Below are 20,482 nucleotides of genomic sequence, written 5' to 3' on the forward strand. Positions count from 1 at the left end.
GTAAACAACAGATTTGTAAATTAATTTTACAATATTTCATATTCATGTTCGCCTCATAAACTGTATGTGTATGACAGTGTTTCTCCTATAACAACTGAATTATTTTGGGTTGGGCGTTCACGTTTAAAAGCTAGAAGATCAAGTATAGTTCATGAAGCAAACTGAGTAATTTTTTCTTTTTGAAACTACACAGAATGCTGCATATCAAAGAAAGAACTATCTACAGTGAGCAATTCAAGGGCAGGAAAAATGCCTTACTCATCTTTTGTTCCTGAGTGTGTGGTACATAATGGGTGCTCAGTGGCTACCCAATGAATGGGTTTACACACATTTGTGAAGCTTTGGGCTGTGAAACCTTCGATATTATGGTGTAAAATACTGATGGGGGTGGGGAGAGGAACTCTGCTCACTCTATGGTATCAACATCAGCTCAATGGGCAATAGCATCTTAAATTTGTTGTCCAAGCTACAATACAGGTAAGTATGTGTCATTTCAGAATTATGCCATTTTAAAGAGAAAATAATTTGGCATTTTAAAATTAAGCTTGGAATATTTGCAAATTAAACATAAGTAATTCAATTTTATAAGAATTCAACAAATAAAAGATTATTAGAATCTAACAAAGGAAAAATAAACCTGTCGCTCTTCAGATAAATCTCCAAAATGTAAGAGGCTAAAAGGATTACGAAAAACATTCATTCATGAAACAATTATTTATTCATCATTACCAAGTGGCAGGAACCATGCTAGGTGACAGGAATACAGTCAATGGAAATAATTAATGAATAATAAAGACAGTGCCATACAGTAGTAAGTGCTAAAAATACAATAAAGTCATGGCATGGCAAGTAACTAGGCCGTGGTGGTGGGATGAGGAGGTAGCTATACTCTTTCACCTAGGAGTGGTCAGGAGAGGCCTGTCAGAGGAGGTGATGTATGACCTGAGAACTGCCTGATGGAAAGGAAGATAAGATCTAGTGAAAGACTTGTGCTTAGACTGAAAGAGGAGCCTGGAGATGGGTCTTGTTCTGAGGGGCCAAGAAGAGGTCATTTTGGCTTCTGTCTAGTGAATGAGAACAGGGTATGGTGGGAGAAGAGGATGAAGAAGCTTCAGGGTCCAAGGACACAGAGTTTGGAAGGCAGACATACAGGATCTTGCACATGCTAAGTGGGGAAGCGGTAGGATCTCGTCTATGCTAGTGATGCTGTGTGAAGAATGGCCCACAGGGGGAAGCAGGGAGTCACTAGTTAGGAGGCTCTGCAATAGCAGAGCCAGTCGCAGGGGCAGGAGCAGTCTATGGTGCACTGGGCCCACACGTAGAAGGGTCTTAACTTGATCTGATGCAATGCTGTCACTTTTGAAATTCTTAACTTAATAAGGGACTGTAGAATTTTGTTTTGCAACAGTCCCTACAAATTACGTAGTTGGTCCTAAATTTAGGTGAGTGAAGAAGGCAGCTCAGACTTGTGTAGTAGCGTGTGCAGTGAAGGTCAGCGTGCAGTGCTGGCACCGCTGACAGAACTGGAAGATGGCCTGGCTGTGTCTTGTCACGAGAAGAGGAATCATGGATAACTCCCAGGTTGTTTATTAACCTGAGTAACTGAGCAGAAATGGGGAAGACTGGAGAAAGACCTGCATTAGGGGTGGGAAGGTGGGTAACAACCAGGAATTCAATTCCAGGTATGTGAAGCTAAGTGGCCTGTGAGACATCCAAGGGGAGCTTTCCAGTGAACTGTGGCAAATACATGGGTGTGAAGGTCCAAAGAGAGGTCTAAGCTGGAAATACAAATTCCAGAGTTGTTGTGTATATATTTTTAAAAGGGGGGGGGATCACTTAGCAAGACAACATAGGAGGGCTAGAGTTCAAGAGATAAGTAAAAGCTACAAAGACTACAAAGGCCAGATGAAAATCAAAGAGGGTCACACTGACCAAGGGAGAATATGCTGAAGACAGAACCCTGAAGGATACCTAAGAACCTCCCTCTGAGTGACAGGCACTCCAGTGGATCATCTACCTGTTCATGACAACACTGTAACACCCTACAGTCAGCAATCCATGTACTAAGCCTACCAGGCGGACCCACTACATTCCCTAAAACACTCCAACTGCTTTATCCCAGATTTTGATGTGCATGATCCTCCTAGAATTTCTCTCTCCTCCTCTTTATCTATTCAAAGCCTATGACTCTTTTCACTGACTTCATCAAATCAGTATTTTCTGAATCTTGGTATTTACTGCCTGCGTCAATTTCTCATATTGTATACAACAATATGCTACCCTAAATTATTATTCAATACCCATCTATGATCCATTTCCCAAAACAGATAAGCTCTGGTTTCCTTTAAATGCTACATTGCTTAGTATAATAGATGCATTAGATGCTTAATATGTATCTTAATGATTAATATATATCTGTTGAACAAGTGAGTAATAAATAACACCTTGAAGCTATGAAATATGGGGAAGTAACAGAAGTAGATAAATCAACTTGGCATGTAACAGCTTAAAAAGAAATGACTCATTGTGATCAAAGTCCTGGGCAGCCCGCCCAATAAAATGCATAAAACCTAAGTCGTATACCTTTCATTCCTTCCTCATTCAACTAGTATTTACTGTGCGTCTACTAGGTGCCACGTATTCTTCCAGTCATTAGAGATGCACCAGCCAAAAAAGCAGACAAAAAGTCTTGTCCTCAGGGAGCTGCAGTTTAGTGGAAATACCATTTGCTGGCATGTTTTGTTTTATATAAGCTTATTTATATAAGCCTACACCTTCCTCTATTTTCCCTACAAGCCTACTGTTTTTAAGTCTGACAAGTTTTGGCCTGAACATTATCATTATTATTAATGCCATCCTTTCCGTTTTCCTCAAATATATAACGCATTATGATAAAAGGGTTTTGGACATTCTGAGGCCTTCAAAGGGCTAAAAAAAAAAAACAGTATACAGTATGTAGCAACTCTCATACTAGGACACATTCTAGAGAAGTACATCTTCAAAACAGCACAACTACTAGTGCATCAAAACTACCCAAAGCATTACAGAATTCACATAAACTACCCAAAAGTAAAATAATAAACTCCACAGATATGTAAAATCATTGAAGATTCTCCTCTCCCCTGCAGATACACAGAGCTTTGAAATTAAATTATGCTATCAAAGTTCATTTTTAAGTTGTAGGAGCTGAAACTCGACAAAAATTCTAAAATGAAACAATGAAGCTATAAAATATCTTCTAAAAATCCTAAAAATGTTATCCTATTTATTTGATAACATAACAGAACCATGGTACTAACAATAGTAGTTTAAGTTGCAGGGCAATAGGATAAGGATCTTCCTCTACAAGAGAGAGGAAAAGAGAACAAACTCCCTTCCCTTTCCTACTGAAAAGCCACACAAGCTTTTGAAAATATTAAGGCCAGAAGATGTTCCCAGTCATCTAATGTACTGGAATCAACTTGAATCTGGGCTCAAATTTCAGCTTTGCCATTCACAAACTGTGAGCCCGGGGAAATCACTTAACTCAGTTTTTTATTTGTGAAAATGCAAAGAAGATTTAAATCGAACACCTAACAGAACATGAAGCCATTTAAGAGTGGGCAGCCCACCATGCAGGCTAAGCTGTCCTACCTGAAAATCAGTTCCCCTCGGCAGACTGACTGAGTAACTTTATTTATTTAGTTAGAGAGTGAGGGAGAGAGAGAGAGAAATCCAAGTAGGCTCCATGCCCAACATAGAGCCCAACGTGGGGCTAGATCTCATTACTCTGAGATCATGACCTGAGCCAAAACTCAAGAATTGGATGTGCTTAACCAACTGAGCCACGCAGGCGTGTGTCCCCCCCTACACCCCCACCACCCCAACTAGGAAGTCTTTAAAATTTTTTTTTAAACAATGTCTTCTCTTTCTCTACTTATATCTAGAATTCTTTCTTAAAATTCAAGTTTTCTTGGGCACCTGCATGGCTCAGTGGGTTAAAGTCTCTGCCTTTGGCTCAGGTCATGATCCCAGGGTCCTGGGATCGAGCCCTGCATCAAGCTCTCTGTTCAGCAGGGAGCCTGCTTCCCTTCCTCTCTCTGCCTGCCTCTCTGCCTGCTTGTGATCTCTGTCAAACAAATAAATAAAATCTTTAAAAAAAATCTGTTTTTAAATTTAAGTTTTCTTTACAATATATCCCATGGCAGCTTCATTAAGAGTCTCAAGCAAGAAGGACAGTCTATATGATGTTTATAAGTAAGATCTTCTTGTACTTTAGCAAACTGTTAAGAATATTTAAAGCATAGTCATCTCAAAGTCTAAATTAGTACTTCCTAGGAGTTAAAGACTTGATTATCATCATTCCTGCTGATTCAATTACTAAATGGTAAGTGGGACCCTGATTCCCTAACAAAGAAACATGAGCTACATTTCCTTATTCTTCAAGTGCTTCATGAAACCACAGACCAAGGGTTGAAAATTTCAGTGCCTACAAGGACCAGATAAGCAACTTAGATTGGCTTAGACAAGCCAACTAGTAAGAAAAATGGACATCTGGGCTTGCAGCAAATAAGGGAGTGCCGTTCATTCCCAGGCTGGCCCATTTTGCAGTGCACCACAGGGTCACACTGATGGAGCACATTCAAAGAGAGGATAAAGATTTGTATAATTCTTGTGACAATTTTCTGGAAAATGGCAATAATGTCTTGTTCAACAAAATATGTAAATTGCCATGATTCCCTGACAGACAAAAATAAAACACTGAAGGAAGAATTGCCTTTTACAAGTTTGTACAAAGACACTATATGGACTAGTGATGATGCTAATCCTGCCTGAGGGAATTTGACCACTTCTGTGGGTCGCATTCAGCAGCAAGTTTTAAATCCTCCGAACAAATCTTCAACAAATGCAAGCAGGCCAGATCTACCCACTCAGCCCAGGAAGCAGAGATGGTTGTCCTGGTGACAAGTCCCACCACAAACTAAAGGACTACTCAGATTTTGTGTTTAGGGCCAACCTATACATGGTGTAATTTCAATGATTTTTCTTCCTTTCCCATAAAATAAAAAAGTGCCTACTCAAATACTTTGAACAGGTAATCTAATGGCTATTATTCACATGTGGTAATAAAAGGTATAAAATCAAATACCCAGTTTGATGCCTATTCATTCTTAAAATGTATTCAGAATTGAGAGACTAGAAAAGATCAGAATATGATAAAAAGTAGGTACCTAAAGATAGACATTACTAAGGGGGAAAGGAATGATAAAAGGAGATGCCTGGAAAATAAAGATAAACTTTCCCTACTTCACAGTTTTACCTAAGGTGAGTCCTGTTGATTTTCAACTGTGAGTGAACAAAGACAAATTGTGTACGAAGGTATTTTTATCCTGCAAAGCTCTGAGGCTTTGTACAAACACCACCACATGCCAGTACTGCTTCTCAGGACTTAGAATTCAAATTTAAACACAGCTAAATGCATTTTTAAAAAAGTATTAATTCTTAAGAGAGTCACTAATCATGGTATAACAGTAAATCCGTAACTTTAAAATGTTTATTTTTGGTCATTTATGAGAATTTACTGAATATAAAGCTGTTAGAACAAAGATTAGATGTATTTCCTGACCACAAGGAGCTCACTATCTAGTAGAGATAAATAAAGTTAATAAAAAGCAAAATGTGAGGGGCGCCTGGGTGGCTCAGTGGGATAAAGCCTCTGCCTTCAGCTCAGGTCATGATCCCAGGGTCCTGGGATCGAGACCCACATCGAGCTCTCTGCTCGGCAGGGAGCTTGCTTCCTCCTCTCTCTCTCTCTGCCTGCTTCTCTGCCTACTTGTGATCTCTGTCTGTCAAATAAATTAAAAAAAAAAAAAAGCAAAATGTGATTAGTGGTTTATTAGAAAAAATATAGCAGGAGCTTGGTGGAGATGGTGATTATTCTGTGTGGAAAAAAATGGTTGGTGACATTTCACATTTGAACGGAATCTTAAAGGATAATAAGGAGTCTGGCAAGCAGAAAACCAAGAACAGAGCACAGCAGACAGTGGGAGAAGAATGCACAGGATACATCTGGCAAGTGTCAAAGTGGCCAGTTTTCAAACAATGCCCATTTGAGGTGGAATGGCAGCAGACTAAGAAGGGGCCAGAACCCCAAGAGAACAGGCAGAGGGGCTATGGAACTCCAAAGACAAGAGATGCTTACAGTGAGGCAATACCTACTCAGAAAGTTCCTCTCCTCTTTCTTCCAGTGAAAATGCCAGAGAATTTGAAAGAAGGAAATCAGATGAAAACTTTGTTGTTTAATTATGCCAATAGTTGTGGGGGGAGGTGCCTGGGTGTCTCAAGTTGGCTGAATGTCTGCCTTTGGCTCAGGTCATGATCCCAGGGTCCTTGGATTGAGCCCTGAAGCAGGCTCCCTGCTCAAGGGTGGGGAGCTGTTTCTCCTTCTCTCCACTACTCATGCTCTCTCTCTCTCCCTCAAATAAGTAAAATCTTTATAAAAAATAATAAAGTAGAAATTATGCCAATGCTTTAATTCTTTATATATATTCCCAATAGCTTTTACAATCATTTGGAAATCCTTCTTTCATCAGAATACTAAATCTTCAGGTGTAGTCTATAGCTCAATGCTGGGGACAACAGCTGTTAATGGTTCTTCAGAGGAAATGGAGGCATTCTTACAGGGCAATCTCCCAAAGATTTTCTTCTTCTTCTTCTTTTTTTAAAAAAGATTGTTATCAAGGACTAAGAAGTCTTCCTCCTCCAAATAACACTCCCTATGAGGAACTGTTTTAGTCTGTTAAAAAAAAACATTCTAGGGGCGCCTGGGTGGCTCAGTGGGTTAAGCTGCTGTCTTCGGCTCAGGTCATGATCTCAGGGTCCTGGGATCGAGTCCCGCATCAGGCTCTCTGCTCAGCAGGGAGCCTGCTTCCCTCTCTCTCTCTCTCTCTTCCTGCCTCTCTGTCTACTTGTGATTTCTCTCTGTCAAATAAATAAAATAAAATCTTTAAAAAAAAAAACATTCTAGGTAAAACACTTTGCCTACCTTTTTTGGGTAGTTTTACTGCACTGGTATTTTTGCACTTTTACTACAGCTATCTATTTATAATGTGCTTAAAAACTATATTTTAATGATGACATCAGCCCCTTTCACATAATCCTTCACTTAAGGTGATAATTAAGGAGCAGTACAGGGGTAAGGCTGTGAGAATAACAGCATGCTTAGGGCAAAGAAGGCCAGCTGCCTTCTTGGGTTAGCTCTTCAGAAGGACTTCCTGTTCCCTGGCGTTTAAAAAATTTTTTTGATTAAAAAAGATACATAGCTCCATGTTTTAAAAATCATACATCTGGGTTCCTTAGGACAGTCAAGCTGGAGAAAGACCAAAGAACATTAGGAAAAGAGCTACAGTACTGATGATGTTGAGAATGTCTAGATAAAGCATGGCTAACGCCCACAATACCACTGGATTTTATTTATGTGAGTCAATGAGTTTCTTCTATTTTTAAGCCTTTTATTTTTAATTTTTTAATGAAATTTTTATTTAATTAAGAAATGAATTTCTTTTACTTTTAAGTCTGCACTGGCTTTTCTTTTTTCTTTCCTTTTCTTTTAAGATTTTATTTACTTATTTGACAGAGAAGGCAGCAAGAGAGGGAACACAAGCAGGGGGAATAGGAGAGGGAAAAAACAGGCTTCCTGCTGAGCAGGGAGCCCCATGCGGGGCTCCATCCCAGGACTCTGGGATCATGACCCGCACCCAAGGTGGATGCCTAAAGACTGAGCCACCCAAGCCCCTCCGCACTGGCTTTCCTAATAGGAAATGAAAGTACCTTAACTGATACTGATAAAAATATATTAATCATTAACCTCAACATTCACCAAAAACTGTTTCAAATGAGACTACCAGAAAGCTACAATCTAATATTATATTTCCCGGGTCATGAAATTATCTTTATAGAATTCTGAGTTGCTGTTATGACCTCAAATTTTATTGAGGATTAAAAGAAAAATGGTTTTTAATAAAACTTATTTTTAGCTTATTACTGATTTTAATAAACTTCATATAAAAATTTACATGAGGGCGCCTGGGTGGCTCAGTGGGTTGAGCCGCTGCCTTTGGCTCAGGTCATGATCTCGGGGTCCTGGGATCGAGTCCCACATCGGGCTCTCTGCTCAGCGGGGAGCCTGCTTCCCTCTCTCTCTCTCTCTCTGCCTGCCTCTCTGCCTACTTGTGATCTGTCTCTGTCAAATAAATAAAAATTTACATGAAAACATTAACACAGCACTACTGCATGCCCAACATTGTGTGGCTACTGGGAAGCAGACAGTTTATGCTCAGCCATAGCAGTTCGACCCAGTCTAGAATTCTTGGTACTGTACACATTTCCTAAGCACCAGCACTTTCATTATTTGACTCTTATCTTTTAGTTCCCATTTTAAAAAGTTAGCATTTCAGTGTATCCAGGCTATTCATATTGACCTGACATCCCCATTTTATCTGGGATGATTTGCACTGCTGTCTTAGGGTGTCATCTTCTCTGGTTAGTGGCTGCTTTCTTTCCCAAAAGTATCTGTTTTAAATGATAGGTTATACGATTACCTTATTTGTAATTCATCCTACATTTATTTTTTAAATATAAAGGGACACAGCTATAAGAGACTCATCATACTATGTAAGAAAAATCATTTACAAAATAATTATTCTTTACAAAATTTACATGGAAAAGAGTCAAAACTACAAGTACTAAATATATCCACATACTTGTTGAAATGTGGAAAAAAGAAAATGCTTCAGTGTTGTTATTGCATTGAAAAAAATTTTATTTGCAGAAACTTCTTTGGGCCTGAGTCTAGTTCACCCACATGAATCACATCACCCACAAATTACATAAAAATCTACTGAGTGAGGGGGTCCCTTTCCTCTTCCCTTATAATAACATACTAAGACATTTTTTACCATAATATGAAACATCAGGAATCCAGGCAGGTACAGCCTGGTAACCTCTCCCCAAGAAAGAAAGTGAATCACAACTTGCTTCCTACTATCTGGTGTCTTTGCATAGAAAAAAGACTGATTTTTTTCTTCTGTAGTCTATATTCTGTTCCCAAAGAGAAAGGTTTTTCTTAGGTTTTTGATGAAAGCCCACAAACACTGAAAAAATTACAAATAAAAATTCTGAGACAAGTATTTTTAGATCAGTTGGTGACATAAACATGTAGAAGTTAAAAGTAACATATTTTCCCATTACTATGACTTTTCTATAAGAAAACACACATTAGGGTGACTGTCTTATCTTTATGTCCCTTTATATTTTAAAGAGTACAACATGAATTAAAAGCTTGGTGAGTGTGTAATTTGTCATCTATTAAAAAAGCCTCAAGGGGGCACCTGGCTGGCTAAGTTGGTGCAGTGTAGAACTCTTGATCTTAGGGTTGTGAGTTCAAGCCCCATGTTGGACAAAAAAAGCACCTCAAGATGCTTAAAGTTACTCTTAATAAAACACTAATTAAATAATTTAAAATGACTTTTAGAGAGGGAGGAGAAGGAAGGGGAAAGGGAGAGGGATAGAATCTCTAAGAGACTCTCTATAGAGCCCAACTCTCTGCTTGTTCCCCAGAACCCCTGAGAGCAAGACCTGAGCCAAAATCAAGAGTCAGACGCTTAACTGACTGAGGGACCCAGGCACCCCATAAATTTTAATTAGTATGTCAAATATGAGTTGATAATAAATATATTTACATTCACCAACTCAAAATAAATTTCCTAATATTATTTAGATCAATTCAAATGTATATCAGGTAAGAAAAAGTAACAGAAGCTGTGAAATACTTTTTCCTTTTTGTGTTTTAGCTTTTCTTGGTGGCTAAATGGATGCTTGCAGGATTTTATAATGTGATGGGATTGTACAAAGGAAAATTACAGCATAGGATTAATTTCTTTCTTGTCCTGAATTTTATTGACTGATAGGTTCATATATTCCTTGCATTTACTGCAGTACTTATTTCCACCTTTAAATGAATAACAGAATCTTACAAACTAACAGAATCTTACTTATGTTTAATATGGTCTATGTTCATAACATGTGGCTAATTTATCAGCTAAAATTTAATAGCAGATAGCTACAGTACTTATTACTAAAATTCAATTCCCATTAAAGTAGCACTAATCATTCTTAAAGATTATTTTATATAAGTGTAAAATATACTTTGTAAATATATACATTATGTTACTAACAATGTAGTTCAGCTACTATATGCAAATATTATATAGTAAAACCTCAATGGTTAAAGAAAAAAACACTGATTTAGGGAAAGGTCTTCTTTGATAAAAAGGCTCTCTCCTCCAGTCCTCTGTAAATGGAAAATACATTTACTTTAAAGTTATTATTTAAAGTTATATTTAATTATAACTTTATATTCTGAAAAACTTTTTGTCATTGATGAAATGCTTCTGTATTTGTTTTATAATCACTTTCCCCCTCCCAAAGGAAGATAAGGATGTATGGATGTATGCGCATGTGTGTGTGCACATATGCATGTATATATGAATTGAAAAATCAATCAGTCCAGGTTTCAAGTGCAGCTCTGAGTTAAAAAAAAAATTTAAAAAGCTGAATGCTGCGGATTCCTACATTTTGTACCTAGTTTTGCCATTCCTTTCTATTTCAACCCCACAAATACTTCTGGGTATTTATAATTTGTAATGCACTATGCTAAGTGTTCCGAATACAAACAGGAAGGGAATAAGAGAGAGTGAGAAATAAAGAAAAACCCACAGTCCCTGTTCTTACGAAGTTGATAGTCTTGGAGAAGATGCAACAATGCACGCCTAACCAACAGAAAATGTACCCATTTATATGTACCGTTAAATTGAATAGGTAAGTATGTAGGAATGTAGAAAAGGAAGTGGCAGATCCTAACTGGAGTGCAGAGTTTTGGAAGATACGAGAAAGTTTCACTGAGTAAGTAACATGTGGGTTGATTTGAAAAGCTCAGAAGGATCCTGGCAGAAGTTAGATGAGGTATTCTAGGAAGAAGATGCAGCATAAAACTTAGAAGTGCCCAGCACATTCAGGGTAACAATGTGTAGTGTGACACAACTAGATGATGTGTGTCAAAAGGAGAACAGCTAAAAATACAGCCAAAAAGTGAGACAAGAGCCAGATTATCCAAAAACTCAAATACCATTAAATGGGACCAGGCAGTCTGAAGGAGGCCCTGAAAACCTTGGAGTGTATGTGTGAAATATCCAGGTGCCAGTTATCTTAAATACTGACCTACCAATTCTGTTCTCAAATACTTCTACTTTGATGTCACCTCCATTAGGATATCTGCCTGTCCACTGATCAAAAGCACCACTATATTTCTATTCCCACAACTATCCGGTCAGTAAACAGACGTTTTGGATAATCTGGTTGTGTGTGTGCGTGTGTGTGTGTTTTCCTTCAGTTTCAAAAACTGTAAACTCCCGAACCTGAAGGGAAACACACACACACACACACACACACACACACACACATTATAGGGTGCCTGGGTGGCTGCGCCAACCTTGTTGGTTATGCAACTGCCTTCAGCTCAGGTCATGATCCTGGAGTCCTGGGATCAAGTCTCATCACAGGCTCCCTGCTTAGCAGGGAGTCTGCTTCTCCCTTTGACCTCTCCCCTTTCATGCTCTCTCTCTCTCTCTCTCTCAAATGAATAAATAAAATCTTAAAAAACAAACAAACAACTCTAAACTCTCTGAAGCAAGAACAGTTAACTAGTGATTTTTTAAAATTGAGCCTTACCTCAATGATCTCATGACACATGTGAAAATGTTAAGTGATGATAAACAAAATACAGGTTGACCCTTGAATGGTGTAAGTCTGAACTGCACAGGTCCCCTTATATATGGATTTTTCTTTTTTACAGTGCAGTACCATAAATGTATTTTTTCTTCCTTATGATTTTCTTAACATTTTTTTCTCCTCTGGCTTACTTTATTGTAAGAATACAGTAATAATACATATAACATACAAAATATGTGTTAACTGACTATGTTATTGGTAAGGCTTCCAGTCAACAGCAGCTGCTAGTCATGGTTTTGGGAAGCCGAAAGTGATATGCAGAGTTTCAACTGTGCAAAGGGCGGAGACCCCAACCCCTTGTTGTTCAAATGTCAGCTGTACATGAGATACAACTTACAGCTTATATTACTTTCCTATTTTGATTAATCTACCCATCATTATTCTTCTTGCAGGTTAAGTACTTGCTGCTTTTTAAAGTTTTAATGTAAACTGTCAACCAAGATTTACATTAACATGGACATGGAAACTCTATGATCTCTCCTGTCCTTCTCCCTTCATCAGTCTGAGGATTCGTAAAATAAGTGCATCCAAGCCACAACACAAGAGCCACCACCATCAGTCTGGGCCTAGAGAAATCCCCTGTCCCATGACCACTTAAGTATGAGATGGGTTCCTAAGCCCCATCGACTCTACCTCCAAATAGCCTCAAAACTTTGTCTTTCATTTCCCTTCTGATTAGAACCACTTTGTTTAGTCACTTAGACATTTTGTACCTGGGTTATTATGTCAGCCTCTAGCTTACCTCACTGCTTTTGGTCTTACATTATGGCCAGGGTCACCTATCCAAAACAGAAATCTCTTTGCTTTCCATATGGCTTCGAATTCTTCAGTGCCTCCCTAACGGCCACAGCACAGAGTCCGAATTCCTCACCAAAGCATATTAAGACTCTTTAACAGATAATTTAGCAAGAATATAAAGATTTTCAATATTTTAAACCTTATCTCCTGCCACTTATTCACTCAAAAAAATACTTACTGACCACCTACATGTCATGAACTATTTTTTTTTTTAATTTTATTTGAGAGGGGGAGAGAGCATGCACGAGAGCGAGTGTGAGCATGAGTGGGGGAAAGGGGGTGCGTGGGAAGGGCAGAGTGAGAGGAAGGAGACTCCCTGCCAGAGAGCCAGATGCAGCGTTCATCCCAGGACCCTGAAATCATGACCTGAGCCAAAGGCAGATGCTTAACCGACTGAGCCACCCAGGTGCCCCGTCATGAACTATTCTAAACATCTGGGGTTGTGTGTGTGTATAAATGAACAAAATAGATGACTGTGTGCACATGTGTCCATGCACACACATACACACCAAAGAACCAACCATGGAAGTTTAAACTATACTAGGGCAAAGCTGGCAATAAATACAAGTAAATTACATAGTATATTACGAGTGGTATGGTCTGTAAGAAAATACAAGTATAGAAAGAAGTAGGTTGGTCAACGTAGACCTTATTGGAAAAGCAGAATCTTAGAAGAGACTTGAAAGAGGCATGGAGTGAGCCATGCAGTTACCTGCAGAAAGGATGTTCCCAGTAGGAAAGAAGATCTGGTGTAAAGGCCCTGATAAGGAAGTGCCTAGAGTGCTCAGGACTCCTAGCTCTGCTAGGAGCTCAGAGTAAGTAAAGGAGGAATGAGGGGAGAGAAGCTAAGGATGGGAGAAGTGGGAAGAAGTAGAAGCATGATCACGTTGATCCCTGCAGAGAACTGGAAGGACTTGAATTTTACTCTGAGTAATGAAGGAAGCATTGTGAGTGACCAGTGAGCAGAGGAATGGCATGACCTGACAGATTCGGGAAGAACTGCTCTGACTCCTGCGCTGGCAGCAGACCAGAGTGGGCAGAGACAGAAGAAGGAATGCTGCTAAGAGGCTACTGCAGTGATCTAGGTGAGACTTCATGGCAGATCACGTGGGTGGTGAGAAACAGACTTGTAGATGTGTAGTAATCTAAAGGTACGGTCAGTAAGATTTTTCTGACACACTGGATGTATGTGTGTGAAAGAGGATTCAAAAATGTCACCAAGATTTTTGGACTAAGAAAACAGGAGAACAGAGTTTGTACTAACTCAGATGAGAAGGACCACTGGTAGAGCAGGTTTTGGGGGAAAGCCTCGGAGAACAGTTTTTCATGTATTTAAAATGTCTAGTGGACATTCAACCAGGTTCTTGAGTATCCAAGTTTGGAGGTCAAAGCAGAGGTTTAGGGTGGAGATTGTTCTGCCTCAAACAATCCCGCATTCCAGGCTCACAGAGAGTTCCCCAATGTCTTCCCCAAGTCTTTATATGAGTGCATCTTTAAAGACATGCCATGTTTCGTCTATTTTATGAAACTCACATGATTATCATCTCCTGAATCACTCTGTTTCCTTAGGTCACTTAAGTAACTGAAATATGTAATGGCTCTTAGCACGCTCAAAGGCTGAACAATTTTTGGTAAGATAAAAAGCAGCCATTTCATTAACACAACAGGCAACCTGCCTAATCTCACCATCAGAAATCTTTACAAACCTTTAAAGAAAATTAGGACCACAAAAAAAGATCTTGGCAAGCAGCTCAGTAACCAGATTTTGTACTTTGCAATTTCACTTCAAATTTCATTTGAAGATGGTAAGTCTTCAAAAACACACACTGTATGATCAACTTCATAGGCTAAACACAAAGACAGAAACACCTCCTGCCTGTGTTCCAAAGTTATTTTCGGTTATAAAAAATTTTCATTTTGTCATCCTTTTCCTTGCCCTGGGGAGGCATTTAAATGAGAAGAATTACTGGACAAGAAAACAGTCTTTTGTTTCGTTCCTGAGAGACACACTCTAATCTAATTGAGAAAGGAGGGAAATTAAAAAGATGATGTGGCATTATAGAGGATCCAGCTCAAGCAGACTTTTTTTTTTTTTTTTAAAGATCTATATATTTATTTTAGAGAGTGAGAGAGAGCACATGCGCACGAGCGGCGGGGGAGTAGGGCAGAGAGAAAGGGAGAGAGAATCTTTAAGCAGACTCCAAGTTGGGCGGGGAGCCTGACATGGAGCGTGATCCCAAGACCCAGAGATCACCACCTAAGCTGAAACCAAGCACTGGATGCTTAACTAACTGTACCACCCAGGCGCCCCTCAAGCAGCTAGTTCCAGCTGTGAGAACCCTGCTATCCAGAGAGGCTACCGCTAGCACCCAAACAGTGTGCTCCCCATTATGAGCTCTGGATAACTATAATCTGCTAAAATGAAAGTTCCACAAGGGCAGAGAGTTTGCCTGTTTTGTTCACTACTCTTTCACACAGTAGTGCTGAATGAACAAACTTACAATTCTGAAGTACACGAAGCTGAAATACATTCAATATAAAGTATAAAATAAGGGGTGCCTTGCTAGCTCAGTTAATACGGCACATGACTCTCAATCTTGGGGCTGTGAGTTAGAGCCCCACAGGAGGTGTAGAGTTACTTAAAATAAGAAAAGCCTTCAGGGTTCTAGAAAATTGCTCTCTGAAAGTCAAAAAATTAGAGTACCAAGAATTTGCAATCATTATCTTCAAATATTAATTATAAAATGTTAACCATATACAACACTGGGGGAGGGAGGATCTTATGTGAAATCTCTAACAAAGTAGTAAGTTTATAAAAAGTTCTCTGTAAATCAAGAGAAAAGGATGATATTCTAGCAACTATACTTGCTTTATACTGTATAGTATTTTAGAAACTTCATTATGCAAAAAGTATAGCCTTTAAAAATAAGAGAGTACAAATACATTACATGTGTTTAAAGAATCAAGATCTATAATGTTGACTAGTATAAAAAGTTTCACTCCAGGTTATATTAAAAGAGTACCTTAAAACAACCCAAATACAACCAAATAGGTTCTGAAAATTCCCTTGCCAAAGAAACTCTTACTTGGGTTTTTTTTTTTTTTTAAATTGAAGTATAATTGACATATACCATTACATTAGTTTCAGGTATTCAACATAATGATTTGAAATATATATATTGCAAAATGATCACAATAAGTCTAGTTTACATCATGTCACCATATTTACTTCTTGTGATGAGAATTTGTAAGATCTATTCTCTTAGCAACTTTCAAATATGCAAAACAGTAATATTAACTATAGTCACCATGCTGTACATTATAACCCCAGGACTTAATTATTTTATAACTAGAAGTTTGTTCTTAACATAAAAAGTAAAGTTTTAAAGTAAAACAGCCTCTGAAGGAAACACTTTCAACATAGCCACAGTTTTCATGCAGTTAAGAAGCACTCTAATATACATATTTCAATCCCCAAAAGGAAATACTGGGTATTATCTTAAAGTTAAAGAACACCAACCTTTTTAATCTCATGTAGTTTTCACTGGCCGCAGGTCGGCATTCAGCTCTTTGTACCACTATTCCTTCCAATGAAAGTTTGTCTTGAATGGAAAGAAAAAAAAAATTAACAAATGTATTCAGAGATAGCCCTGACCATTTTTAAGATTTTACCTTAACATACTAACCACAGTGATGATGATTAGAATCAAATGTAATAATACAAATCAAAGAACAAAAGGAATACTTGTAAGTTTACAGTAACATCATTGGCCAGAATAGAGAAAGACCTTACTCTTGGTGAGTAAAAAACTGAACTTCTCAGGTTTGTTTACTGGGCTGCTGCAGCCCCTTGCCAATACAACTTTTATATATTTAACTTTTTAAAAAGAGGGTGACTTACTAGGGCATAAAATCAAATTTAAAAGAATTTGAAGGGAGTGGAGACTACAACAAATTTGGCAGAGAAGTAACTTCTGAAAACCCAGCTAGTCTAAACCACTAAAATTAAAGGTAATATATATCTGTATGTGTGGGTGACCACACACACATGCAAATAAAATTCTAGAATACACCGTGACTAGAATAGCTAGCCTAGAAAATACTATAAACTGGGCAATGCTAGTTGTCCAGGCTAAACACTGTCTAGGCTATACTGTGTACCACTTCTGCCTGCCAGTTGCTCTGACTTCTATTTTCCAGCAGATTTATTAACTTGGGTATGTCCAAGTTAGAGCTTTAACTGCTATGGATATTTGTCCAAACAGGGGCAATTTTTCCTACCAATAGTAAGAATTCTTAAGGTGACACTAACACAAAATTCAAGAGAAACCAAAAAGGTAAACAACAGTTAGCACTTACTATGGGACTACTATGGACCAAACACTGGTAAATTCACCTTACAGACCTTAATAGTACACATAGATTATCCCATGATGGCACCAGCTCTCCTACTGTCTGGAAATGTACAACTATGGTTAGGAAGCTATGGTTCAGTCTTAATTTCATGAGAATTCATCCAGGTTTTGAGAAGAGATTCAGGAAATCCTTTGGCTCATCAGCAATGCATTTATGATTCATCTCTTCAGGGCAAATGACTTCGTGCATTCCCCTACCATTAACTAAATGCCTACTATGTAAAGGGCACCATCTAAGCATTTGGAATCAAAGATGAGTAAGACATAGTACTCTTTCCAAGAAGCACAGAGTTTCCTGGGGTGGGGGAGGAGGGCAGATAAATGGACCAAAATGTAGAGTGCAGCTTGCATCACGCCCACATGATTTACATTAGAAAATCTTCCTTATGGTGACTTTTCTTGATTTTGTCTCCAAACTCCAGGAGACTCCTTACTGTAGCCCCTAACTATGAATGCACAGGCAATCCAATAGTTGAAGAATCCTCAGTGCAACATATGCAACTAATCTCAAGTACACGCTATCAGATGTCTGGAAAAAGCAATGACGAGAAGCATGCCTACCTTATATCAAAATGTTAGGAAGGAAACAAAACCATAATCATTTTGTATTAAATTTAAATGTCTAAAAATAATTTCCCCTTGTTAATCAGTTTAGTAAGACTGAGATTAAAATCTGAATTTCCCAAATCTTATATTTAAGTTTGCATTTCCGCTGAAGTTGAAAGTTCTACCTAGAAAAATTACTGGTATAACAATAGCAAGATCTGGGGAATTTCTATGTATAAGATATGTTAAATGCCTGAGAAAGTCCTCTATTAAAACAAGAATCAATCCTTTAAAAAAATGGAAACAACTTAGAATACTATACCATTCCTGAAAACAATTTACTTATATATCTAGGTGTTTCACTGAATACTAAAATAGCTATCTGTTAATACCATCTGTGAATGTTTCCCCACTTATTTAAAGTAATATCTACTTCAGGTAGATAGGCTGAATTCAATTTTTAGTTAAAGGATCTGCTGTCAGTGTTCTCCATACAATACCTGAGAGAGTAAGATGTTTTCAAAGCACCTGCCCGTATCAACTTGGAAACTACTCTCATCACTATTCTCCAATCAAGGTCACTCTCACAAAGCAATAAAACTCACTTCCCCAAACCATAATTTCCTGTCCATCACATCCCCTTTTCAAATCTAAAATACCCTTCCAATGCTTCTCAAGTCAAAGAGAAGTCTTAATCATCTGCAATGAATTTTCCCACTGACTGGTTGCTCTTAAATAACCCCACATCTCTGTTAGCTTGTTCCCTTTCTCCTCTTTTTTTTTTTTTTAAAGATTTTATTTATGTATTTGACAGAGATTGCAAGTAGGCAGAGAGGCAGGCAGAGAAGGGGTGGCGGGAGCAGGCTCCCCACTGAGCAGAGAGCAACCCACTGAGCAACCCAAGTGCCCCCCCTTCTCCTTTTAAGTAAATTTTAAAAGCCAATTTACTTATGATAAAACCTCCTAAGCAAGATTTAAAGCCTTCACGATTTTTAAAAGCCTTGTAGGAAAATGTTTCCATATTCTTTCCACTAACCATGCTTCTTTTCCTCTTCAAAACATTGCTTAAGATTTCGGGGGAAAGGTATTAAATACATTATATTTTAAAGGCATCTTGGGGTGCCTGGGCGGCTCAGTGGGTTAAAGCCTCTGCCTTCGGCTCAGATCATGATCCCAGGGTCCTGGGATTAAGCCCTGCATCAGGCACCCTGAGCCTGCTTCCCCGCCCCCCCCACCCTGCCCTCCCACCTGGCTCTCTGCCTACTTGTGATCTCTGTCTATCAAATAAATAAATAAAATCTTTTAAAAAAATAAAAAAATAAAGGCATCTGAAAGCACCATTTGGATACCACTGCTGTTTATTACAGACCATGTTCATTAATACAGGGACCCTCACTTAAAACCACTTTGTTAGGCCAGTTTAAAAGACCATGAATACTTGAAACACATCAGGAATAACAAAGACACATAAAGCATGGCTCCTGTACTCAAGGAGTAGAGTCTAGTGCAGTCATTCAAATGACTTCTGTGACACAGATTCTTAAAAAGTATTGAGGGCCCCCAAAGAGCTTTTATGTGGGTTGTACCTTTTGCTATTTATCATATTAGGAACTAAAACTAAGAAATGTTTAGAAAATCGGAACTGAAAAAGGCAGAAAGCCTTGGTATTATTATGAATAGTTTTGACTTATAGGCTCCTTGAAAAGGTCTCAGGAATCCCTCTACCCCAAAGTTTCCAGATCACATTTTTGAGAGCTGCTGGTCTAGTAGGAGGTATATAAATCATTTTAATACACCAGAATCACTTTTAATAGATCTCCACTTACCCCACTTCTAGATTATCAATGTTCTCAAGTCACCTCTTTTAAATACAGTGACAGATGCCCATAGCTTGCCCATAGTGGGTAGTTAGGTTCATCTCTAGTACTCCCACACACTTCTGCTCTCACTATATTAGAACTTGTTTATGCTAGTTTTACTGTTAGTTATTATGCAATTTGATTATATATTATATAATCCCATTAATTATAAGTATGGGGGAAGGAGATGTTTCTATGAAAACCAGGTTTAGTGCTTTGGCAAGACTTAATATAAAAGTAAGTTGCTTAAAAAAAAAAAACTACTGTCAAAACACTGGAGAGATAACAGGAGATTAGAAGAGAAACATAAAAGTCTAGAAGGATTCTGCATTCATGTTGTTTCAGTGTCTAAATTTTTGCTCCTTTCTAAGAAGCCAAAATTGTAAACCTAGATTATGGGTTGAATTTTCCCAAGAAAGAGAAAACAGATGTTCAATCGGTGTATTATACTGAAATCAAAGGCCTTATCCTACATGTACATTGGTGGCTATATGTACATTTGAACTCTTAAGGTAAAATGTTTAAGGCAGTAAGAATTCATATTAATATCATTTTATGATTCTCTACTTTTGAATTTACCTGACAGACTACTGGTCCTTCCCTATGGGCTGTGGGACTCCACTGCACTGCACAAAGAAGAACTTTTTAAGGGTTTTAAGATAGACACACAGGTGAAAGAGAAGGACACTGAAGGTGGTGGGAATAGAGTGAACAATGACTTTTGTCTCCCCCCTCTTTCTCTCTGTATGTTTGTGCCTCCTTCTGAATTTCAAACTAAGGGACCCACACCAGAACTGGATTCTGAGAAATAGTCCAGAATCATTTCTAAATTTTCTCTCCCCCCATGCCCACCTTTTTTGCTAGATCCATTTATTTACTGGTTTCTGTTACTTGCAACCAAAAGAATCTTAAAGAGTATGAACACACACCATTGGTAATAGTATTTTATTGATCTACCCTACCCTACCACCTACTTTCAGACAAAAATTGAGAGAAAATTTTAAAGGTTAAGTATATGAAACACATACTATAAAATAA

The 20,482-nt window shown here is 38.2% G+C and overlaps 1 protein-coding gene across 1 annotated transcript in view; it reads right to left on the reverse strand.

Annotated features, from left to right (window-relative positions):
- Window positions 1–20,482, reverse strand: part of GTF2F2 (general transcription factor IIF subunit 2) — a 154,162-nt gene that overhangs the window by 51,179 nt on the left and 82,501 nt on the right. The window contains exon 5 of the mRNA XM_044249764.1: window positions 16,145–16,226. Coding sequence (XP_044105699.1) covers window positions 16,145–16,226 — 82 coding nt within the window. The remainder of the gene's footprint in view (window positions 1–16,144; window positions 16,227–20,482) is intronic.

Source organism: Neovison vison, chromosome 5 (assembly GCF_020171115.1).
Source record: "Neovison vison isolate M4711 chromosome 5, ASM_NN_V1, whole genome shotgun sequence".
Taxonomy (NCBI): Eukaryota; Metazoa; Chordata; class Mammalia; order Carnivora; family Mustelidae; genus Neogale; species Neogale vison.